Source organism: Crotalus tigris, unplaced genomic scaffold (genome assembly GCF_016545835.1).
Source record: "Crotalus tigris isolate CLP2741 ecotype Arizona unplaced genomic scaffold, ASM1654583v1 scf7180000018040.1558517, whole genome shotgun sequence".
In the NCBI taxonomy this organism is placed as follows: domain Eukaryota; kingdom Metazoa; phylum Chordata; class Lepidosauria; order Squamata; family Viperidae; genus Crotalus; species Crotalus tigris.
Window position 1 is genome coordinate 792,387 of NW_024096790.1, and position 26,473 is coordinate 818,859.

Here is a 26,473-nt window from a genome sequence, read left to right on the forward strand (position 1 = left end):
TGAAACAATATATTCTCTGTACATAATCTGTCCCAATCCAATTCCTCTCATTTTCAAATAAAAGGATTTCATACAGCAAAATTTGTATGGTATATCGTCTACTGCTAATAAAACCTAGCTAAAACAATAATGACATTCATATATATAATAAAAAATGCCATTGTCCATTAAGATTTGCTTAGATGGATCTATTGTTGAAGGGGGCATTTTTCCTCCCTTCACACAAGATTTGTATATTTGTTTTTTTATGATAATTAATGTACTTTTTTACATTTTTATCTGTTGTTTTTATATTTGATGTTTTATATGATTGTACACTGCCCAGTATCACTTTTGGTGAGACAGGTGGTTATACAAATTCAATAAATAAACCTTTGTCAACCCAATGGTTCTTGCTTAACAGCTGAGTTTAGGATATAAACTAGATTTTTTTCACCAGTGCCCTTAATCTAACCATTCAAGCACCAGTAACTGAATGCTTTTTAGGATTACTTACTTTCAAGATGGTGATCCATATCTGTTCAACAGAAAAAATGTAGCACACCTTCACGTTCAGCCTGCCAAATTCTCTTTCGTCACCTGATAATGTAATTGTATCTGGGGATAAATCCAAAAACACTTTTGGAACTTGTTTTCAAAGGCTGAAAAAACATTAGTTTATCCAGTGAATTCAGACTTCTTTTTAAAAACCTGTTCTCATTACTTAAATATTTATCCCTACTGCCAAGATATGTCAGTTGTTATGTATAAGGAAATACATGTGTTTGATATAAATCAAATCTGCCAACGTTTCAGCGTTTATGAGTAATCCTATCTAAATGCATCATAAAAGGTGTTTTCAAAATTACATAAACAATATAGTGGGTTGCCAACTTTCTTCTTTGGCATACACCTGCACTGGCAGAACCAGAGAGATTAACCTTTTCACCAGTGTGGTATCACTCTGCCAAGCAAAGTTTATGCTAAACAGCAGAGGACCAATGTCATAAAAGAAGTGGCAATTGAATCCAAAACAATGTACTATACTAAGCTTTAGTTTACAGCAACCTTTGCCAACCTGCCACTTTTCAGAGCAGTAGGACTGCAATTCCCAGAATTCTGAACAAGGATGACTTAACACAGGATGCACTGTGTCAAAAACACTTTCAGTAAAGTTCACTCCAGTGTAGTGTGAGAAATATTTCTTTATACCAATATAATGCTTGCTTCCTTGCCATCAGCTTTGGAGCAGGGATTTCATGAGCTGCAACTTGAAAACTCATTTCATTCTCTTAATCCCATTATTTTCTACATGGTACCCTCACTTACTACTCAATATTTGCCTATTTCCTACAAATTTTGTTTTAGTGGATTTTCCCAGTTCTTGGCTCTCTTTTTCCCTATTCAGAATTTCCAATCATTCTTTCCACCTAAAAAAAGCATTGGTTTTTAAAGAGAGTATATGGTTCAGCCATTCCATATTTGTACCAATTCATATTGTAGTTACATATTTGAATATATAGAGATAAAGAAGTTTCCATGTGGAGAATAAGGAGGTCAGCAAACCACTATTATGAACTTCCTCTACTCTGGATATATTAGCTTTCCATTAAAGGGAGAGAGGGTTCTTTCTTTTAATACAGAGGATTAAAAAATGTGTAACTCATGTTTCTATTTATTATATCAAGTACTGTAGTCTAGGAAGTCATGCAACATATTTTAACTAGGTCTTATTTTTGTTGGGTTCAATCAACTTAAGTTAAGGCTTAAGGCTATACTGTAACTTATTCCAACCTATATTTTTCTTCCAATAAAATCCATTTTTAACTATTATTAAGATACCAGTGTAAGCTCCGTTTCTAATAAAGCTAAAAAGAGAAGTGTAACAGAATTCTAAGTCAAAATATATTTTCATTTTATAAAAACATAATGTAGGGCCTATATTGGCCTACATCTTTAGCATGCTTGTACCAGATATTTCTGGACTTCACAGACCTCTCTCATCATATGAGACCCAGTTTACCCAATCTCTAGCAGAAGCAAGATAAGACAACACTGTTTATTACCTAAGCTCCTATTACTACCTTGTGAATTATTTCTGGAGGAGATGCTGCTTGGTGCACTGGAGGCGGAATCATACCTCTTCAACAAACAAAAAAAAGTCTGATTAGTTAACACAAAACAAAACAAGAATAAGGAAATACAGAACTAGGTGTGAGATCAAAATATATTATTAAGGAATTACAGGTAGTCCTCAATTTATGACTTATGACTGATTGTTTAACAACAATTTGCAGTTATGACACTCAGAAAAAGTGACTCATCCTCAAAGTTAAAACCATTGCACTACCCTTGCAATCATGTGATTGCAATTCAGGCACTTGGCAACTGGCTTGCATTTACGAAGTTGCAGCATTTTGTTATGCAATCATGATTTGTGGCCTTTCTGGCAGGTTTCTGAGAAACAAAGTCAATTGGGGAAGCCAATTTTGTTTAACAACTGATTTGCTTAATGATTGCAGTAAAGGTGGTTATAAAATTGGATCCAGTCACTTAATGGCCACATCATTTAGCAACCGATGTGGTCTTAAGTCAATACCTGTGGTCAATCATTTACAGTTATTAATAAAGCTTGGTATCACAATAACACTAAATAACACTTATTTACCTGAAGAAATCGGTGGGGTGGACTTGTAAGATCAAACATAGAATGACTTAAAGAGGAAGAACAGGGCAATGTGCTACTTCTTAAGTCACAAACTGAAAAAAGAAACAGAAAAGGAAGCCCATCTTAAAAATTTCAAGATCAATTTAGTTTTTTTAAAATTCTATATCAGAACGGGGTTGAGATGAGGTTGCTATAAAGTGTTATAACATTTCATAATTTAGTTTGATTCATAACCAAGTGAGAAATTGCTATCACTTCCTAAGAATAGACAAGTCTAACTCTGTGTCATTTAAACAATCACAAATAAAAATACGGGAAATCAGTGCAAAACATCACCACTTGAAATGTTACAAATTGACTGCATTTCAATGGAAAACAACCAGACATTTCTAATATTCTAGACAATACAGGAGGAGAGCTGTGTCAATCTATAGAGGCAATAATAGGAGGAATCTGGTATCATCTTTTCCTATTAATGAATATCATTAAATTGCATGAACTTTCATGAGCTACAGCACACGTTTGATAAAGTGAGCTGTAGCTCACAGAAGCTTATGCCTTTTAATGCAACCTGTTAGTCAGAAAAAGTGCTACCAGATTCGTTTCTAATGTTCTAACCATAGCAAGCAATGGCAACCGAAGATCAGAGCTTTTATTATAAAAGAGGAGGTCAGGTGTCTCTCTATTCTGACTGCTATTAGAGACAAAACTGGAAACATACAGTAATTGCCAGCAAAAGAAAAAAAAAGCACTGGAAAAAGACAAGAACTGAAGCAGAGGTTGAATCTTTTATCAGAAAAAGACTGCCCAATCTTATGACAGAGAGAGTTTTCCTTTACATCCTTTGCATTCCCTTAAATTTTCCCTACCAAGAACGTAACACAAGACAAAGAGAGCCACGCTTTAACTCCTATATGAATCGACATGACACTACAGCACAAAACTGCAATGGCAAGAAGCAAAAAAGTCAACAACCTAACAAGAAGTTCTGTCCTAGGTTCTATGAACAGCAAGCAAGTCTGAAAAAGCTTCACACCCATCCAGAACTGAGTCAGCAAAAATTAAACAGCGGAATCAAGTGACAAAAAGAGTGCGGTATGAAAGCAAGAGTCTTCAACTTAGGATTTTAAAATATATTTTAAAATTTAACAGGGCACAAGAGCATATAAAAAGTTGATATAGGCCCAAAATTGCAATAAAACAGTCCAGACCAGGGGTCTGCAACCTTAAACACCCAAAGAGCCACTTGGACCCGTTTCCCAGAGAAAAGAAAACACTGCAAAACTTGTGCGCGCAGATGTGCGCAGAAAGGGTGGAGAGCTTCATTGAAGAGTTTAATTAAAAAGAAATAGAGGCTGCTGTGCATGACTTCTCTCTCTCTCTCTCTCTCTCTCTCTCTCTCTCTCTCTTTCTCCTCTCCCTCCCTCTTTCTTTCCTCTCCCTCTCTTTCCTCTTTCTCTCTCCCTCTCTTTCTCTCTCTTTCCTCTCCCCCCTCTCCTCTCCCTCTCCTCTCTCTTTTCTCTCTCCCTCTCTCTTTCCTCTCCCTCCCTCTCTCTCTCTCTTTCTCTCCCTCTCCCTCTTTCTCTCTCCCCCTCTCTCCAATCTTCTGCTCACCTGGCAAGCTGGCTTCAGGCTGTTCTCCAACAAGCTGACACACATTCTTATTGGGCTGGCTCTCTCCTGCCCTTCCTGCTTCCTGCAGAGATGCAGCCAAGGCAGGAGCCCCACCCAATAAGCTTGTCAGCTCCTTGGAGAACAGCGTGACCCACTCTCTTTTTCTCAAACACACACAAACACACACACACACACACACAGAGAGAGAGAGAGAGAGAGAGAGAGAGAGAGAAGGAAAGCGCAAGTGCCTCTCTCCGTCTCTCTCTCTCTCTGCAAATGGCGGAGGAGGCTGGGAGCTGCAGAAGAAAGCTCAAAGAGCCACATGCGGCTCCGGAGCTGCGGGTTGCCGACCCGTGGTCCAGATCAACATGGAGACTCTACATTTTTACCTGCATTCAGACATTCAGCATCAGAAAGATACAACAGCATGCAAACAGTAAATCAACCCAGTTAATGTTCTATGGATATTTAAATAGCTTTGTACAGCGTGAATAGCAACATCTGTGTAAGTCAGTCTAATATGTACATGCATGCATGTATAAAAGCACATACGTACATATACATGAAATATATATCCAGTATGAACAGACATACGATATCTATTTGTATAGTACAATGTAAGTGAGCTGCTCACCTACAGGAATTCTTATTTCCCTATGCCAAAAATTTTGTGTTTAATAGCTGTTCTCCTCTCCATATTCCATTCACACATCACTCCAACTAATCTAAACTAACAACAGATAACTGTGACTGCTGCAATACTAGCTGAGCTGGAAAACATTTGAAAGGAAAGCAACCCAACTAAAGGCCAGAAAGTAGTATGAATAGCAGTTAGAAAAATCAAAGATGATGCCACACAAAATATCTAAACTTGGTTCCAATAGCAAAAACAGAGCACATTTTGTTCCTATTTCAGTACAAAATTCTTAAAATACCACAACTGCACCAAACTGGCTTTCAATGTTACAGAATGCTTGTGAAAAACTATTTATTGATTAATCCTCTAAAGCAAAACCATTAAATTGGGCTTGAACTTTTCTGTACTTCACCTGGTCAGTCTAGGTCAAACAATGATCATCCTTAAACTATTTTCTTCTTTAGACAATATCGGCAGCTTCTGCTTTTGCTTCAAAGAAATGCAGTCCATATAAATACCACATAGATTTATCTTCTCAAGTAAAGCTGCTCTTTAAATTAACGTGTTCTTCTTCCTTTCAAGGTTTTGCACCTAGAGTATGTGGCTTTAGGGCATTAAAGAGCTTGAATATCTTGCCCAAAAACTGAATACAAATACAAGAATGACCTGAAAGAACAAAATACAGTACTGTACTAATAGGAGCAGCCTAAATGGAAGGCTATTTAGGAAATCAATCAGAAATAGACACATAGACATGTAGAATAATATTAGCCTTGTTTTGGAAAATAGTTTTTAGGACATTTATACTTTCCTAGTTTAATGCAAGCTTACTTTATTCACAACTAATATAAAAAGGCAGAATTCATGTCTGCTGTCTTCTAATTCTATTCTTTAAAGTGGGGGAAATGCATGGTGTTACAACTGATGAACTCTTTTACCTGATCCATATAATCTCCTCTTCGCTATTTTTTCTGTGTGGTCTCGACTGAAATCCGGAGAAAGATGTGGCAGTTGCATATAGAATGGGTTATATACCACATCAGCAGGAGGTCTTTGATGGTATATACCAGAAAGTTCTGCTTTCCGATCACTGAAAGACGTTACAACTGAACCTGAAAAGTATGATATGATATATGTATATTATTAGGCAAATCAAATGGATATGGCTGTTGGGCCACTCTACAGCAAAACTTTATGGCAGTCATTATCCTTTTGCAGAAATGTCGAAGGGAAGATCATACCTTTTAAAACTGAAAAGCCAGGAAGCATTGGTCCCAATGAAATGATACCAAATTGTCCAAGTAACAAGTCACTGTTGGAGATATACCTCCCTCACCTCAAAAAAAAAAGTATTGTTTCCAAAGATGGCCAAGATGGTGAGGAAAAAATGTAGTGATTTTATTCAAGCAGAAGGCCAATACTGACTTTGGAAAGAAGGAAATATCAGGCTTCCGGTTCCGGGTCGCAGCACTGCGGTCATGCAGACAGACTCGTCTCTTTGCTGGCTGAGTTTCCCCCACCGGTAGACCCTTGATTGGGTCGAAAGTCGCCCTGGAGGGGCGACCACCGTTGAGGAGGCTGCCTGTTTGACAGCAGAGGGGCGGCGGCACCCTCTGCTGTCCAAGCGAGCTCCTTTGGGCCGACGGAGTAAAGATCGGTCAGTAAAATGGCCGATCACTTAGCTGCACCAGCCATAAGCCACAAGAACATCTAAGCGAAATAGAACTACCGTGGAAGTTTCGGTGAGACCTTTCCTTGCCTCTCCCTTTCCTATTTATTCCTGTGAAAAGCCTTTGGAATCATTTCCTTATCTTTTTAAAGTAGCTTTGTTGATGGGGGAAGAAAAGCCTTGGAACAAAAGAAAAATTAATTTTAACTTTTTCAATGGTTGATTTTATTTTTGAATATTTGGGAGTCCTAAAATCCTTGTTACAACTTAATATGCTAGCAATTTGGAGGATTTTTTTATTTTCTACTATTTTTATAACTAAAGAAAAGAAGGAAAAAAGGAAAAGAGGAAAGAAATTATTTTTATTGAGGGTCTGGAAAGACTGAACAACTGGTTAACCCTCGGGAGACATCTTGTGGTGAAATTATTTACTGCAATTGTTATTCCCTTTCTTTGGACTCTGAGTCTGACTTTGACCTTCAAGTTATCTCAAAAGGGAAAGATAAAGAAGCTGTATAGCTGGGTAGAAGCGGATATTGACTGATTGTTATTAAATACAGCCTCCACCAAAAGAATAATGGCTTTATATACTACTGAACTGGAGGAACTCTGTCCAGATTTCAATTACAACTATATATTGGACAAAATTCTTGAAAATACTGAACAAATAATTGCCTACACAAAAGAGATTATTTTTCAATAACAAATTAAAGCACAAGGTATAAGTGAGCACTAGTAAGCCAAGAAACAGCAGAAGGGTGTATACTCAAGAGACCCGTCTTCAATCTTATCCACAATTTACTGAGATGAAGGAATTAAACTTATAGCAGGACTACCAGCCTACACCGGAAATTTTTTTTGATGCTAATGCTAATGAACAAATGACTTTTAGCACGGAAACTAAGGATGCTACCCCAGAATGGCAGGCTGATCTCCAGACTCTAACTGATTACCTGACAGATAAAATACCAATAGGAGGAGAGCAAAATAATATTAAAGAAGACTTTACATTATTTTATAGACAATCTATTGAGACTTTGGGTGATTCAAAAATGACTGTAATTAAACTAGATGCAACTTCAAAAAAGATGAAGATGGATGTTCAACCACGAGCTATTGAGAATTGCTACAACTTTTTCACTAGCCTATTAAAATGGACAATGGAAGATTCTCCCCGACTTATGCGCTATGGCAAGAAATGGAGGGAGTTTTATTTGTGGACTTAGAGGCCTTACTATGGAAACCTGTTTGGAACAGAAAGAAAGCTAGAATAAGATATAAATATGGAATTTAAGATTACATTTATGGGTTGCAATGGCTTTATAGAGATATGGATTGATTTGGATTTTTAAAAGGTGTTTTTAGGATAAGATTTAGAATTTAATATTGAAATATAGTAAGAATATATTTTTGTAATAATAGATCTTCCTTCTTTTCTCTTTCTTTTTCTTGGTTTTTTTTGTTTCTTTCTATTATTTTTTTCCCTATTTTTCCTATGCTTTTTTATTATTAAATATGATAGCTAATTTGTGGAGCTATAATGATAAAAAGATTGTAATGATGGAAGAGATGAAATTAATAAATGAATAAGACATAGAATATAGTTGAGAAATGTAAGAATGTAGTTATGGAAATAATATGCTTAAATAAGAGAAATTATGGACACCCGAATTGTAAATAATATTTTTATTTAAGGCTAAGTTAGATATGGTATTTGGAAATTAATAAACCTAAAAACAGGGTTTGATTTATATCGATGAAAGGTTGCTGATAATTTCTATTGATTAATTGAATTCTTATTTAGGAATGTATTAATGAATTAATTTTACCTAGAAATGTATCAGTTTGACTATACTATTCTAATTGTTAGAGAGGGAAATTTCAAGGAGCATTATTTGAGCTATATATGTATGATGTTATTGTACCTAACGGATTACCCTATCTCCACATTGTTTCATAAGCGTTCTGGTGTAAAAAGGGAAAAATCAATAAAAATTGTTTGAAGGAAAGAAGGAAATATCTGGGTGAAGGGCGAGCAGGATCTTTTCATAAGGCAAACCTTGTACACCGAAAAAACTAACAGCAATTAAATGAGGGAAAGAAGCAAGTGAGTGTTCTGGTTGCCATACATCTTTCCTCTAATGTGTTTTCTAAGTTATAAAGCTGCTTTTACTTCTAAATTTCCAAGATAGAGTTTGCAGATCCAATCATAGATTAGCTAATGTAATGTAAATGAGTTTTGTGGTGTTAGTTAGCTTTTAAATAGCATAAATAAATAAGCACACTTGTAAGTTGCTTTGCTCTTCAGTTTGCAGGCAATCATATTCATCCTTGGTATCTTGTTTCATACCCAGTGGAAATTATATTTAATCACTTAAACAACTTAATATATAGAAGCTAACTTTAGAACAAGGTTTATCTTAGATGGTTAGAAATTACTCAGCATTGTTCTCATTTCTCTTCTCATCAATAAAGAGGCAAAGGGGTTACAAGAATCATCCCAATTCACTTTCATGATCAAATTTATCATTATGGTAACAATGCTTAGAATTGAGCATTTCAAAAAAAGAAGGAATTGCAAGTATCCTCTCTATATCATATGGCTAGCTGGGCAATTCTGGGAGTTGGGACTTCACGTCTTAAAAATGCCAAGTTTGAAACCACAAGGGCAGATTCAGTGTGCAAACCTTTTATTCTAGAATTGTTATGTGGTTTAAACTATGTTTAAGAATAGCTTAAATATTTAAGATTTCCAGTAACACAATTTCCAGTAACGCAAAACATTTGACTTTTTGTTATTGTAAGGCCAGAAATACACTGTGCTCTAAACTTGTGGCTTGCACAACTCTCTGCTGAGAGTCCTTGAGGTGCATACATTTCACAATAAGATACTGTTCTTTCATTCAACAGACTCTAGGGACAAGTAAGGCTAGCAAGTTCAGAAGTACAAACAAAAGAGCATATTGTCATGAGAAGGGAACTATATCTGGCTGAAACAAGACCTTTGCTCTATTGTCCAATCCAGATTAAGTCATGGAGCTGGAATAAAAACTATCATCTGAAAAAAACAGCAGTTTTTAAAAAGTTTGATCTCTATGTTTAAATAATAAAAAGACTAAAACCAATCTCAGTAGAAAACAGGAGTTTTCTTCTTGCACATGATGAATGAAATGCATTTTAGGTTAACAAGTGGTGGATAGGACAGACTTCTCTGAAGTCACAGAATAATCCGAACCAGTAAGAATACTGTACATATTTTAATAACCTACAATCCATTGTAGAATTTGGAAACAAATCAACCTTTACAATACAGTATAGTATATATTATTTTTTGGTCTTACTTTTTACTAAACCACAGTCAAAAATAGCTAACAATCCAAAAGAGTCAGCCACAAATAAAAACATCAAATAAAATAAAACAAAGCCTATGGGGAAAAGCTGTGTTTTTACTTTATTCATTAAAGCTAAAGAGTATCAGTGGTCTGCTTCTATTTCAATGTTGTTTGTGTAGAGAGGACTGGTGAGAACCGGAGGAAGCTGTCTACCTAGTTTTGCAAATGTTCACTTTTTGCTACATGTATCCATACAGTTTGATCTTGAGTCTTAATTAGCAATTTGAAGTGGTAGTCAATTGCATAAGCAAGTTTCCAATGCATCTAAAGGCAACCTGTCAAAAAGAAACATTAATTTTACACTGTTTCATCTTTTTACCTTGAAGTCCCCCAAGATGTGGATTACCAAGATTCCGAGGTTGGATGTAAGCAAGTTTGAACTGAGGAACTACAAAGGGTATTTCTTTGCCACCTGGTGGGAACTTAGAGAGAAGATAATCTTCTGAACAGCCAACCTGCCTTTTCATGGATACAGAAGACAAAGGAGGTTTCTCCACTACTTTTGATCTATATTGGTCAGCAACTGCAGACTGTTTCTCCAGGGAAGCTGTGATAAAACACAAAAAGAAGCAAACACATCAGTACTCAATTCATGACCTTTTGTATTTTAAAAGGGTCACATTTCCAACATATTGATTGAGATACGGAGTAGTTTAATGGTCAATATATAAATATTGAGAAGGTTTTCAATGATTCCAAAATATTATAACTGATGATTTCAGTTATTTGTCAATGTTAGTTAAGAGAAGGTCACGGAATCTGTAAATTAGCAATTTACTTAAAATTATAAATGCAGACAAAACTTAATTCTAATCATTACAGTATATATGTATACTGGAAAAAGGGTAAAGTGCCAGTTGACTGGAGTATGGCCTATTTCATGCCTCTTTAAGCAGCTGTAAAATATTTGGATTTTGGCAAACCATTTCATATGACATTCTGGTTAGCAAACTAGCTAGCTAGCAAGTGTGGGCTAGATAGTATGGCTACCTAGGAGCTGAATAACTGATTCAAAAATGCTGCCCATCAAATTGGAAAGAGGTACATTTAGCGACTGTTCAAAGTTACAACAGCACTGAAAAAGGTGAGTTATGACTATTTTTCACACTTACTATCTTTGCTGCATCCCCATGGTTATATGATCAAAATTCAGATGCTTGGCAACTGGCTCATATTTATGACGGTTGCAGTGTCCCGGAGTCATGTAATTATCTTTTGTTACCTTCTGACAAGCAAAGTCAACGGAGAAGCCAGATTCACTTAACAACCATCTTACTAACTTAACAACTGCAGTGATTCATTTAACAATTGTGCCAAGAAAGGCTGTAAAATGGGGCAAAATTCACTTATCAACTGTCTTGCTTAGTAACAGAAATGTTGGGCTCAACTGTGGTCATACATCGAGAACTACCTGCACAATAGTTAGAGTGCAAGTGAAAGTGAGGCAATGGCTACTAGTTTTGTCATGTCACCATTAAAAAATTAAGATATTTACATTAGCTAAACTTACCATCATGCTTTTCTTTATTAGTATATAAACATCCTCTACAACAATTCTTAATGCATTCTGTTGCCATTACTGCTTCTAAGCAAGCTGGAATCAATGAAGAAGGCAGACCTAGAAATTATTAGAAGATTAGATCAGAAATACAGAAAAATTCCTCCTCACCCACCCATCTTAAAGTTGCCAATGTTGAGAAATACTGGTCTAGGCCAGTGGTTCTTAACCTTTTTGAACGAATCGCCCCCTTGAGCCAATGAGGAAGTTGTCATCGCCCCCCTCCCCCAACATAACCTCTCAATCACAACATAGGAAATAATTCTTCAATTTATGCAAACACTTTTTTTGTTTTCTTTAAAATTGTCATCAGGACATATGATGCAAATAATTTATTTCCTGTCTTTTTCCCATATCTCAACTGTGTGAAAAATTTTGGTGCCACCCGTCACTTTATTCCCAAACTTTGTGATACATGCATTTCATTATTATCTTATTTACTCAAGACCCTAAATGTAATGACCATTGTAAACAAAATTCAATTGCAAGAAAGTGAAATGCCCGAAAAGAAAAACAATAACATTTAATGATTGAATTACAAGTGAAATTTAAGATGCAAAAAGAAATATTAAATATTTAATATTAAATATTAAATTAAGATTTGAGGAAAGTATATATAGTCACGCACACTGTAAAAAGGATTAAAAAGACACAAAGAAAATATAATATCGAACTGGAGTGCACGCTAAAAAAATACAGTACAAAGAGACACACAAAACAGCATGCGATGTTTCGAAAGAAGCACTCCCCCCTCCATCACTGCCCATTCTGGCCAATGGCGCGCCATTGTATGGGTAGAGCAGGGGTAAGCAACCCAAAATACTCAAAGAGCCACTTGGACCCATTTCCCACCGAAAACAAAACACTGGGAGCTGCAAAACCCTTTTGACAACTAAAATGAAGATAATACTGCATATATTCTTTTTACCTTTGTTTTATATATATATCTTCGGTGTTATCTTCATTTTAGATGTCAAAAGGGTCTCTCTCTCTCTCTCTCTCTCTCTTCCTCCCTCCCTCTTTCTGCCCTTGGTCTGCCAGTCCTCTTCCCCCACTCAGCGTGTGTGTGTGTGTGTGTGTGTGTGTGTGTGTGTGTGAGAGAGAGAGAGAGAGAGAGAGGGGGGGGGGGAGAGAGGCACTTGCACTTCCTCTCTCTTTCCTCTCTCTTTCTTTCTCTTTTTCTCTTTCCCCTCTCCCTCTCTTTCCTCTCCCTCCCTCCCTCCCCCCTTCTTTCTCCAGGTGAGGAGAGAGGGGGGGAGAGAGAGGCACTTGCGCTTCTTCTCTCTTTTTCTCTTTCTCTTTCTTTCTCTTTCCCCTCTCCCTCTCTCTTTCTCTCTTTCCTCGCCCTGCCTCCCCCCTTCTTTCTCCAGGTGAGGAGAGAGAGGGGGTAGAGAGAGGCACTTGCCCTTCCTCTCTCTCTCTTTCCTCTCTCTTTTTCTCTTTCCCCTCTCCCTCTCTCTTTCCTCTCCCTGCCTCCCCCCTTCTTTCTCCAGGTAAGGAGAGAGAGTGGGAGAGAGAGAGGCACTTGCACTTCCTCTCTTTCTCTCTCTCTTTTTCTCTTTCCCCTCTCCCTCTCTCTTTCTCTCTTTCCTCTCCCTCCCTCCCCCTTCTTCCTCCAGGTGAGGAGAGAGAGAGGGGAACAGAGAGAAGCACTTGGGCTTACTCGCTCTCTCTTTCCTCTCCCTCCCTCCCCCCTTCTTTCTCCAGGTGAGGAGAGAACGAGGGGGAGAGAGAGAGGCACTTGCACTTCCTCTCTCTTTCCTCTCTTTCTCTCTCTCTTTTTCTCTTTCCCTTCTCCCTCTTTCTCTCTTTCCTCTCCCACCCTCCCCCTTCTTTCTCCAGGTGAGGAGAGGGGGGGAGAGAGAGGCACTTGCGCTTGCTCTCTCTTTCTCTCTTTCTCTTTCCCATCTCCCTCTCTCTTTCTCTCTTTCTTCTCCCTCCCTCCCTCCCTTCTTTCTCCAGGTGAGGAGGGGGGAGAGAGAAGCACTTGCACTTCCTCTCTCTCTCTCTTTCTCTTTCCCCTCTCCCTCTCTCTTTCTCTTTCCTCCCCCTTCTTTTTTCAGATGAAGAGAGAGAGAGAGAAAATGAAAGGCAGAGGGCACCGAAGGGGCAGGGGGGGCAGGAGGCAGCAGAAGACCCTGTCGCTGCTGGAGGCACCAGCTTCGCTGCCCGCCGGGCCTGTAGGGATGCCCCGGCTCACGGTCACGTTGGCAGGCCATCCCACGTGCTGCTGGCATCCCTGAGCTCAAGTCGGAGCCACGGGGCATCTGCGGAATGCCCCGCCCGTCGGCTGCATCACCAAGCCTCCCCTTGCGCCGCAAATGTCCCCGGGCTTAACTCGCAGGGCACCTGCAGAACACCCCCATCAGCTGCTGGAGGAGCTAGGGCCGCTCCGCAATGCACGATGCTCCCGGCCATCTGCGACCCTCCAGCGTCGCCCAGGGAGTGATGCCCCCACGGCCGCCACCCCAGCCAGGACTGCTGCCCAGGGGGCAACAGGAGGAAGAAGGGGAGGAGGAGAGCAAGGAAGCCGGCGCTGGACCTCAGGAGGAGGCGCTTCCATGGGTCTGGTTGGAAAATGCCTCCCCCTCCCTTTCTCTCCCCCCCCCATCTTCTACTCACCTCTCAAAGTAGCCAGGACTCCGGCAAGCCTTCCTGGCCAGCTGGGCCAACAGTCCCATGGCTGGGGATCGTAGGGGCAGCTCTCCCTCAGGGCCGCGGCTTGCAGGAAGGCTGGCCCGCTAGGCTGAAGCTCTGGTGGGCTGCTCCCAGTGAGGATCCCGGAGATCCCCTGCACGGTTCCCCGGCCATGTGCACCTGGGACAGGGCCACCCAGGGAAATGGATTTCCTGGCTGTGCATAGTCCCAAGAGGCGGGGCACCCGGGCGCAGGGCCAACCAGGAGCCCTGTGAGGGGACCAATCCGAGAGAGAGAGAGAGAGAGAGAGAGAGAGAGAGAAAGAAGCACAAGTGCATTTCTCTCTCCAAATGGCGGAAGAGGCTTGGAGCCGCAGGGGCTGGCTCAAAAATGTCCCCAAAACTTCTTGCTCCATCGCCCCCATATCACCCCCTTTTCGTTCCTTTGCCCCCACGTCGCCCCTTTTCATTCTATCGCCCCCCTGAAAAACAAAATCGCCCCCTGGGGGGCGATATCGCCCAGGTTAAGAACCACTGGTCTAGGCAATAGGTTATTTCCCAGTGCAAAATTATGTGTAATAGAAGCTCCTATGAAGGAGATCTACTCTGCTTCTCCAACGTCAATATGGCATTGCAGTGGCTTATAGGGGATCCCCAAAGACATCTGAAGAAACCCGTAAAGTATAATTCCTCTGTGCCCTGTCTTCCTGCTGAAATAAACTGCTATATTCTTTCTCATCATTTCATTGGGATTAAATTAAATCCAGTTTTTCTCACCAGTAATTTTTTTTTAAAAAGATTATGCTTGAGATTTATACAAGACAAAGTATCAACCTTAAGTACAATTTTATTTCTAAGAATATGTCTGACTCAGAAACGCCTGGGGCATTCTTCAGAGAAAAAAAGCCATGATTGTATGGGGAGGAGGGTTATAGCTTTGTAGATTTTTTTGTTTGATTTTGGAAATATGTCATCTTATAAACAAATACTTTTAACTTATCTATCTAAACGACTTACAAGGCTGCCTACCTTATATAATAATCCTAGACAGCTAACAATAAAATAAAAAAAAAAATATGAGCGGTAGTGGCACAGAGGTCAGAATGCAGTATTGTAGGCTAATTCTGCCGACTGCTAGCAGTTTGATCCTGACCAGCTCAAGGTTGACTCAGCCTTCCATCCTTCTGAGATCAGTAAATGAAGACCCAGACTGTTGGGGGCAATAGGCGACTCTGTAAACCACTTAGAGAGGGCTGTAAGGGACCGTGAAACAGTATATAAGTCTAAGTGCTATTGCTAAAACAACAACATAAAAATACCTCATACCCTTCCCACCATGGCAGTCTAATAATTCATGGGCTCATCCCCCTCCTATTCCTGAATGTTCTTAATATTTTCTTCAGATTCCAAATATAATATATAACAGCAATGCTTCTTTGAATTAGTTCATTTAATGTTGGCTTAATCTGATGTATGAACTCAACCATTTTTATTTGTAAACCTCAGCTATGCAATATGTGTGAATCAGTTACTATGGCTTCAACAAACCATTTTGTACTTAAAATAAATTATGGATTAGTATAACATACACAAATTTAGTTACTAATGTAGACAGTAGTGAGCTAAGTAGATAGTCTGTCTCTATAAGATGGTCAACTTCCTATTATTTCCAGAGACCGTGAAATGGATCTCTGCAACAGATGACTCACTCTTACTCTTACCCTCTGGAACTAAAAACTAAAATGAGCTGCTCTCTACTGTCGTGACAAAGATTTTCACCAGAGACTATTACTGATACAGGGTCCTGGAAAAAATATCCTATCAATGGAGAAAAAGAAATCACATATTATACCTTGATTATAGAAAAATACTCCAGCATCTCTGGAATGAACTTCTAATTATTAATGGTCCAGAGGTTCTCCGTTTGCCTTTCATTAGCAATGGTATGTTTGTGTGTATGTGTGTTCTCTTTGTTACTGCTGGCAGGAAAAGGGAAGAATAGTTGGGTGAGGGGACAAACTCTAAATCCTCCAAAGAACTAAAGGTAAGTTTTTTTTAAGTGCAATAGGCAACTAAAGTCAAATGAGTTCCCTCTCTGCTTGCAGAGTGATAAATGTTAAGTATCAAGCAATGTCTTTCTATAAATACTGTCCTGAGGCATGTCCTAAGTCAGCAGATAAATCATTTCTTCAGGTATTAAATGATCTTAGGTAAATACTCATGTCTAAGTCATGTATACACAGGTTAAATATTCAGTTATGCATAATAGGTTACTGTGCTCAGTTTTAATCATTATGAAAGTTTAGAATGAACTGATTTTACATTTGCAAACAGAATGGCAAAAAAAAAAAAACCCAAGAACTGCTATACTGTAATATAGGAAGTTTACATTAATGCATGGGTATCTACAGAACAAAACATGGCATCTTAACCTATTGAGTCATTTTGCTCCTAAGTGAGCACAAGAGTCACATTGAAAGCCTCTGGTTTGTTACTCTTTTAATTTCTCTCCTATAAGGAAATTCCCTTAATTAAATTGTATTTCTAGAAGGAAATAAAGTTAGTATTGATAAGGAGAAAACCTCTATGAAACAGAAAACACCTCCTTACCAGCAATAAGCAGAGATCAACACCAAAATCAACATTAGACCAACAATCAAGAAGCAAACAATACCCAATCAAGGAACTACCAAATCAGACAAAGAAGCTAACAGTAAACAATAACCCAATTAAAGAACCACCAAGACCACTCCCACCAACATTGACAGGGCAAATCACTAGTATATAAAATAAAGCAAACCCACTCCCTACTATCACTATCACTGATGATACTACCTAGTTTGGTAGTGAAATGTCCGCCATGAAATAGCCAAGCTCAGAGAGCACCAAGGACCCTGCAGCTCAACCTTGAACTACAAATATTATCTTCTGTGGATACTACCCAGAATATTCCAGCATATTCATTTAAATAGAATTGTCCCAAGTGCTCTAAGGGAGGGGTCCCCAATGGATCGAGGTAGCATGTGAAACTATGACCCTCCAATCCCTGGTGCCCAAAAGGTTGGGGGTCACTGCCCTAAGGGTTAATGTCAAACTGCTATACAAAACTTTCTTATATACAGCCTGTCTCAATTATATGGATTCCCAACTTCTGCACTGCAAATGGAGCATCAGCCAGTAAAATTAGAAGAGTACCCAGCAGTTTGTAAGTGAAATTATTACATGGCACTGCAGCATTCCTATTTCAGTTACGGAACATGATCAGCAGGCATGGTTAAAAAGTAAATAAAAATAAAGTGGAAATGCAGCCTGACTCTTGATTTGGTTATGTGCATATTCTGTGAATGCTAAAATGTTTAGCCAGTTACTCCTTGTTTAATTCAAAACAATGAGGACACAATAGTTAATTTATACAAATGAAGTTTCAGAAGTAGCTTGATATACGACTTCTTCAATATAATCATTTTGCTCTTGAGTGAGTACAAGACTCAGATTGAAAACCTCTGGTTTATTGTTATTTTCTCTCCTATAAGAAAATACCCTTAACTAAATTGTGCTTCTAGAAGGAAATAAACTTGGTACTCATAAGGGAAAAACCCCTCTGAAATGGATCTTGTTCTGTAAATACTGTAGTGAATCAAATTAAATTAAATTGGGCATTAAAAATGGCAGACCACAAAACTCTACACAGAACATAATGTAACAGAAATATATCAGCTATTCAAACCCAAACAATGGGTACATTTAATTATTATTTATCCCTACTTTCATATCCTATTTATCTTCTATTGCTTATGATAGTACATGGTGGTAATATTTTAGTATGACAGTTAAAGTCATCTTTATTTGGTTAATGACCAGCACAAGGTAAACAAAAGACAGGCAAATAAAAAAATCCAAAAAGTATCAAACAAGAGGAAAAAAGTAGCAAAGGGGTACATTACAACGCTATAAAGTGTAATTAAGATCAGAGTAATTCTCAAAAACATAATATTTTTAGCATTAAAGTTATAAGTTATAATCTTGATCACAACAGATCTAAAGCCATTGCAAAATAATTCCTAAGAATGATTTTCTTAGGAATTGTTTCAACAAAATAACTATATTATTAGAGCTCAATGAAATTGAAGAAAAAAAAATCAACAACACTTTCCTTGTCCCAGCTTTTGCCTTACTTCCATTGTGGAAACCCAGAACCTAGCTACTAAGTAAATGATGGAAGGTTTCAAATCTTCCAAAAGGTCTGATTGTCTTCAACAGGTTTATATAACAGGGGTAAAATAAAATAGATCTGAACAACCTTGTAAAATTTACAACATGTGGCTTAGCACAACATGGACAGGTGCTCTGTCAATGGAATTTTTAATGTCCTTGCCTTGCAACAATGTATATAGTAGGATGCTAGCTTTAAAGAGTGGTTTTCTCACCTGGGACGGAAGGAGGAATGGATGAACAGATAGATATGATATAGGTCAGTGGTGGCGAACCTATGGCACGTGTGCCAGAGGCGGCACTCAGAGCCCTCTCTGAGCACGCGTGCCATGCCCCGGAGATGGCAACCGTCCCTCTTCACCAGGCATCTGCTAACTCACTGAGGTCCCATGTGGCCAGATGCATCCCAGCACGGCTAGTTTCCCTCCCTTCCGTCCCATCTCTCCTGGTCTCGCATGTTCTCCTTTTCCCGGGCACGACCCACTGCATTGCCTCCTCAGCTGTCGGCTATCCGTCCAGCTCAGAGGCGGTTCTCTAAACTGCTGGTGGTGGGCTGCGGAATCCCAGAGTGCACCGGTCGAGGCGCCGGCAGGCTGTGGCTGCTGATGGACACTGTTGGCCCTCATGCGCTTGCTGGCCTCTGTGTGCGGGAGCCGATGGTGTCAGGCAGCAGCTGCCCCAGCCCCTGTCTCGCCCTGCGACAATGGCACCCCCACCCTGCCTTGCCTTGCCTCACCCCGCAGGACGAGCCTCCTGCCTACCGCCCCATCTGCCAGAGACCCCCAACCCTGCCCAGCCCCCACAGGCGTCCCTCCCCACAAGCAACATCGAGGTGACATGCCCACCTTGGCCACACCCACCCAGTCTGCCATGACCACCATAGCCACACCCACCTAGTGGGCCACTGCCCACCTGGCACCCGGCGATAAATAAGTGGGTTTTGGGTTGCAGTTTGGGCACTTGGTCTCTAAAAGGTTCGCATTACTAATATAGGTTGCTATAATTTTATGGGGACCAACAAACTATTTATACATTCTTGGGTAAATACTATTCAGGTTCCAATATAACCTTAGTAACTCAAATTTTATTATTCTGGGACAACCTGTTTACCTCAGCCTGATGATCCATATCATTCACTCTTTGGATGACCATGTGTCTATCCCGGTAATATCATAATATTAAAAATGGTATGTAAGCCTGCATGATGCAAGCTTCTACTCTACCATTAATTTCCATTGGAAATGGAAAAGTCATCAGCAAAAACAAAAAGCAGCAAGCCTCCTGGAGGAAAATGACTTTTAATTAACTATTAGCCTATAAGCTTGTACCTGAATTTTGGGTTCTTTAAAAAAATTACAATCTTCAATTCATTTTTGAACAAACATCAGTTTAATTTCACTTGTAAATTTCAGACAATGCACCATTTATCATAATATTATGGTTGAGATGGTCATAGTGGTTGCCAGCTTATATGTGCTGTGTAGCCTTCTCAAGCATTTAAAATCCCTAATTCAAAAAAGCAAATTTTCAGAAAAACCTAAATCATATCTGCCCAACATCAGGGATGGCCACAACCTATTCTTTAGCATTCTTCATAGATAATTTATCAGCTGATCCCAGAGCAAATACACTATGAACTATACAAACTAATGTCACAAATAAAATTAGAGCACTAGAAATGCAGATTCAATAGATTTGTGCAGATGGTGGTAGATAAAGTCATTGCGCAGTAACTTTACTATCTTCTTATTTCATAATTTGAATAAAATACCCATTATGCTTTAGCGTATGCATGAAGGGAAAAGCACATAGAAGTTGAAGAGATGAAGACTCTTAACTTAATATGTAACTTCCTTGTTCATGACCATTGCTGGCTAACTTCTAAACTTCCTACATTGAACAAATCATAAAAGGATGATTAGGTTACAGTCTCTATATGACTAAGAATCATCAACCTGTAAACAGAATCCCAGCAAAGTATATTGTATATACATGGTGTTTCCTTATAACTGCCCTCAAAACTAATAGTCATGATTAAAATAAAAATATTTAAAATGTCTGAATTTTAATTCACAGGTGTCTCAACATCATTAATAATTCCTAGGCTGCATGGCAGAGTAATGGTAGGGAGTATGGATATCCAATCTCTCCTCAAGCAATCATAATCACAAATAGATTATTTGGGTGGCTCATGCTGGTGACCAATACCATGTCTGTAGTAACACATCCCTTAAACTCCATGTATCATATCTAAACTAACACATCTTTTTGTCTTCTGAATTTCTCATAATCAGTACCATTGAATGAATCTTTGTTCTAGTATTATTGATATATAGAAGAAAACCTTGCAACACCTATTTTTCCCAGCCTCTGCACAATTTCAGAGACCTCTAACAATATTGTTCCTCTTTTACTCCTTCGTCGCTCTACATTTAAAAGCTCCAATACTGTAATACAGTTTATTTTTTTCAAAAATTGTTTGAGAAACCTAATAATTTTGATTGCTTTTAGTTATGACTTGTAAAAAATCAACATTATTTCTGAATTATGTGTGACATTATTTATATTTATTTTAGTGTCAGCTAAAGGCACAATATACCCAACAAACTAAGCCAATATTAGTTTTGGCTTATATTTAACATATAAAAGGAACAACTAATCACATATAGAGTGCTTATGAGCTTGTTTTCTTAGGTGAAAACTTCACCCAGCTAACTCCTACTTCTGTTCTCTTTGTGATCTTTATTATTTAGGACATTGAGTCTTTTTTCTCCTATTCACTTATTAGAATGGCATTTCACCACACTAGCATTCCTACCTATAGCTAGGAGTGTTTTTCTGCAGTCTCATTTTCAAATGCCATGCTTCTTAAATATTAGTTTGTTTACACTTTCACTTCTTTTAATCATAATAAACATATTGGTTCACGTCGACCACAAATACAATAGTAAAAGTTACTTTTTACTAAGTAGTTCAACTTGCTATTATTTCTGCATTATCCAACTTCAATGCAACACTACCTTAGGATTCCTTTCTGCTGGCATGAAGCATATAAACAAACAAACAAAACGCACTGCTTACACTGCTCAATTTAATTTCACAGTCTCTTGAATTATAAGTAAAACCATTGAAGCTTCTTGAGTTTTCTTCCCCTAGAAAATCGATTAAATCATATCTTGCTTCAGCTGAATCAAAGCAAAGCAGAAGCCAACAAATGTCCAGAGCTGTTGACATTGACTTTATCTCTTCTCCAACAGAAAAATACTTTGGTGCATCATTTTTACCTCTAAGTTACCATGCATTATTTTTGGTCTCTCCAAACATTACAAATTTACAGTGAAACATAAAGACAAGCTGTGGCCCATCTGGAACTGTTGCACAACATATGAAACAAAATGAAATTCAAGAAAACTAAGCAACAACATATATAGTAAATATAATCTCTTAATAAACTGCTGATAACTCAAATTACTATAGAAATCACCTGGCCAATGACAATCTTTTATTACACATTACATAAACATGAATGAAGATACCCAGTTCTAATACTGGCCTGGGTTAAAACTCACAATGTTATCCCTTTGTTATTCAAGGAAACCACTAATTGCTTTTAACTAAATAATTTCCTCTTTTGGTTGCTTATTGCATAATTACCTGTTATGGTACCATATACCTTTCTTTTCCCATTTCTCAAAATGGTCTTTGCTAAGAACAAAAACCAGCTCTTCAGTTACTGCTAACACCATGACTTCTCTAATTATATTTTTCTTCAGTTGTAGGCAGTTGGTATTTGTATTTCCATTTGCTAACAACCCATTAATGTGGACTATGACATGTTCTTTATGTCATAGTATAGGTCTAAATGACTGAAGATTTAACTAAGAGCTCACTTAAAACTGGATGAACTCAAGCTTCATAAATGGAACTTTAAAACTGAGAGATGTAGGAAGAGTTAAACCACTATATTCTACTTTGCAAATTAAAATATATGCATAGTTTTCATAAAAAATATAGAGAAAATATAAGGTTGTAAGAATTAATGCAAGACCATAAAATTAATTGCTCAGAATCAGGGTTTTATTAGACAAGGCTCTGCATAAACTAAGGGCAGCTATGAACACTGGAAAAAGGTCAGAAACTATTCCTATCCTCCAACTGAGGGAGGAGAAATGGAGCTCAATTCACTATGAGCAAATGAATAAATTTGTAGATTCCTAATCAGTAATGAATAAAGAATCTTTGATGATGGAATACTGGCTGTAATTTATATCTCAAACTAAAAACAAGATATCACATAAAGAATTTCAAATAATCAAATTATTTTTCTTCTTTAAAAATAATCATAGTTTTTGGTCATTTCATTTGTGTATGGAAGATAGTGGCACAGCTGAATGTCTCAAGATTAAGAAATTTAAATTTATACTGAATGCAATTTAATTACTTTTCCAAATGTTAATTGTTGTTGTTGTTAGTTGCGAAGTCGTGTCTGACCCATCGCGACCCCATGGACAACGTTTCTCCAGGCCTTCCTGTCCTCTACCATCTTCTGGAATCCATTTAAGCTCACGCCATTCAGCCACCTCATTCTCTGTCATCCCTTTCTTCTATTGCCCTCAATCTTTCCCAGCATTAGGCTCTTCTCCAGTGAGTCCTTCCTTTGCACTAGGTAGCTAAAGTACTTGAGTACTATTATTCTCCTGGGTTGATTTGCAATGTTTCAATGAAACTTTGTCCCTTGCATTTGTCTATATATTTCCTTATTATTACTTACATGCTAACTTTAGTTCATTATACTATATAAACTCAATTGTTACGATCCTTTAATTCACTTTATAGTTTAATGGTTTATATGAATAGTGTCAACCTTAATTATTCAGTGATTTTTAAGCCAGCTAGTAAAATGCAAGGGTGTTCCTATGCATTGACTTATAACCACAGTTGGGACCAGAATTTTGGACATTAAGTGATGTGATTATTAAGCGAGTCATCATATGTTAAGTAATTTAAGCACCATATATACAGTAATGCAGTCTCAGAAGAAAACATTTCCATTCTTGTAGTATAATTTGATATTCTAGTATTTTTGTATAAAAGTTTGCAATATTTATTTGCAAACTGTGATGATTATGAGAGCTTGTTTGGTGTAGTCGTTAAACATCAGGCTAGAAACCAAGAGATTGCGAGTTCTAGTTCCACGTTAGGCACAAAGACAGCTGGATGACCTTCGGCCAATTACTTTCTCCTAACCCTAGGAAGGAAGCAATGGCAAATCACTTCTGAAAAACCTTTCCAAGAAAATTGTGGGACTTGTCCAGGCAGTCTCCAAGAATCAGACATAATTCAACAGAAGGGGGGAAAAAAGATTACATTTTTTGTTTTATGACAGCATTTGTTAGTTAAACTATAATTGTAGGGCACTCAAAATATTTCCAATTCATAACATCTTGGACTTTAAATACTTTTAAGTCCTGTTTTAACTGCAAAACAGTTTCGATCATTTTTGAAGTATTTCAAGTTCATAACTTGCATTAGGGATGCATCATTTCAAGCTTAAGACACTTCCAAGATGATAAGACAAGCCATGTCATGTATACAACAGCATGATATGCAACAGTTTTGCATTTGAATTAAGCATTTAAAACTCCAAATAATTTGAATTCAAAGTGTTTTGTATATCCTCATGTGTGAAATTAATAACATTAGATATCTCTAGTGTGAATTTGTAATTATCTTTATCTATTTCATATTATTTTTTATTTATCTTTAAAGATATATGCTGCCATATTTGGAACATAGTGTGCACAAATTCAAGTGTAGCAATTCCATCTGCTCTCTTTTGATTCTAAGCAAATGGTACCCTTAGATGGGGAAACCATCAAAAAAAATCTCAGAGCTAGATCTGAAAATAAAAAATAAATTCTGAAAGAAGACAAAGGCAACTCTTGTTGCAAAGAAAACATGTATCTCTGATCATGTAGGCACCTGGAGTTGAACTTGACTCAAACTTGCCTTACTGCGAAAATTTAAAGTGAATGAGTAATATGATAACTGAAAAGAGGTGCTAGATAATTTCTTTTCCATTGTCTAGAGCAGGGGTGTCAAACTGTCAGCTCGCAGGCTGGATGTGTCACGTACAGGCCACACCCACCACGGCTCCGCAAAGGCAAAATGTCGCGATACATCACGATATGTCATGTGATGCGATGGAGTTTGACACCCGTGGTCTAGACAGAGACATAATATATAATACAGTACTTGTAGGTACTAGTGAAATGACAGGTAGTCCTCAACTTACGACCATAATTGAGCCCAAATTTCTTTTGCTAAGCAAGATATTTGTTAAGTGAGTTTTGCCTCATTTTATGACCTTTCTTGCCACAGTTGTTATGTGAATCACTGTAGTTGTTAAATTAGTAACAAAATTGTTAAGTAAATCTGGTTTCCCTACTGACTTTGCTGGTCCAAAGTTTGCAAAAGGTGATCACATCACCCCAGGACACTGTAGCTGTGATAAATATGAGTCACTTGCCAAATATCTGGATTTTGAACATATGACTATGCCGATGCTGCAACGGTTGTAACTGTGAAAAACGGTCATAAGTCACTTTTTTCAATGCCGTTGTAACTTTGAATGGTTACTAAATAAACTGTTGTAAGTCGAGGACTACCTGTACATTGTAAATCCTTTCCTAAGATGAATCTTAGAGAAATTGGTTCTGTCATTCGATGGCAGAAAGCATCAGTTTATGACAGTGATTGGCTCAGACTTCCAACATTACAAACCCACCATCATCCCAGAAGCAGTTTTGCAACTTTAAAATTTGTAAAGCAGAACAGATTAAGCATTAAGGGAATAGGGTTGAATGACGCTCACTTGAAAGTGTGGGTGAGGAATGTAAGGCAGATGATAAGAATCACATTTAAATTGCTAATAGTTCATACTTAGAACACTTTGAAGGCAGAGAAGAACTGGCCTCACTCTGTGAGAATGGGAAGAACATGATCATATTTTTCTTGTAGTGTGGTGCATAAATGTAATCATATTTTAAAAAATAACAAATACATTGTTTAGAGCCATAAGTCATAAGCAAAATAGTCTCTTAATAAATCAATTCTGAGAAAATACAAGTAGCATACTGGAACAAAACCAATGCCAGACAATATAGCAGAAATGAGACAATGCACTATGGAATCTAAATAGATCCCAAAGATGCTTTTTCAAGAGTCAGAGCTGAAGAAGCTTCTTGGATGAGAAGCAAAATGTCTTCAAAGAAAAACAAGAAAGTCCAGTTGCTTTGTGAAAAAGCATCTTTGGGATAAGAATGACCTGGATGACTGAGAATCTCCATAGACATGAATCTAAATAAACACAGTGGGGCACATTTATTTACTGTACTTTCAGCTATAAGATATCTTTTTAATACTATAAATTATTTGTATGCACTGGAGATTATTTTCCAAAAATATATATTTCTAATAAACAAAAGTAAGCCTAAGTTTTAGTACCTTGTTTCATTATAAGGAAAAGAATTCAAAGAATATTCAGACTTAACCTCTATCTGAATTTCAAGTTGGAACTGCAAAAAAGCAAACTTTGTTTAAACTGATAGTTTCACCCATCCTTGTAAGAATATTTACAGATTTACTCATTTAACAATTCAAAATGGAAAAAAATAAGAGGCTGTGGAAAGGGAAGATAGAAATATTTATTTGTATATTTTGTATGCCACTTTTCAAAATCATTTTCCCCAGAATGGTTTACAGGACAATACAATATCTGGAAATGACAATTATCCAATAAAATAAATGCATTAATTACAATATAAAATAGTTTACATGAGAATAATATTGCAAAAAAAGGTTTACCAAAATGTTGTATGAAGAAAACCCTACTTCTGCTTATTTATGCAACAGCAGTAATTGAATCAATGCTATTATTGTGGTCCCTTCAAATACACCTAAGGCTTAGTGGCTGATTCTACTCTCTACCTTAAAAAGTAAATTGAATGATGACTCTAGGACCTCTTCTCTTAGATACAAAATAGCTAGGATTTAACTAGAAAAAATACACCTAAATGAGGATCTGCCAAGACTTCATTTGAAAGAAA

At 37.7% G+C, this 26,473-nt stretch overlaps 1 protein-coding gene across 4 annotated transcripts in view; it reads right to left on the bottom strand.

Moving 5' to 3' along the window:
* The window catches only part of TC2N (tandem C2 domains, nuclear), a 40,820-nt gene that overhangs the window by 10,449 nt on the left and 3,898 nt on the right, over positions 1-26,473 (bottom strand). For 3 of the 4 annotated variants that reach the window (XM_039346958.1, XM_039346956.1, XM_039346957.1), the window contains 6 exons: positions 11,470-11,577; positions 10,279-10,506; positions 5,837-6,010; positions 2,648-2,739; positions 2,046-2,121; positions 497-597 (listed from right to left, as the gene is read on the bottom strand). In XM_039346958.1, the coding sequence (XP_039202892.1) occupies positions 497-597; positions 2,046-2,121; positions 2,648-2,739; positions 5,837-6,010; positions 10,279-10,506; positions 11,470-11,536 (738 nt within the window). In that variant the 5' untranslated portion in view covers positions 11,537-11,577. The remainder of the gene's footprint in view (positions 1-496; positions 598-2,045; positions 2,122-2,647; positions 2,740-5,836; positions 6,011-10,278; positions 10,507-11,469; positions 11,578-26,473) is intronic. The other variant, XM_039346960.1, reaches the window with a different exon arrangement.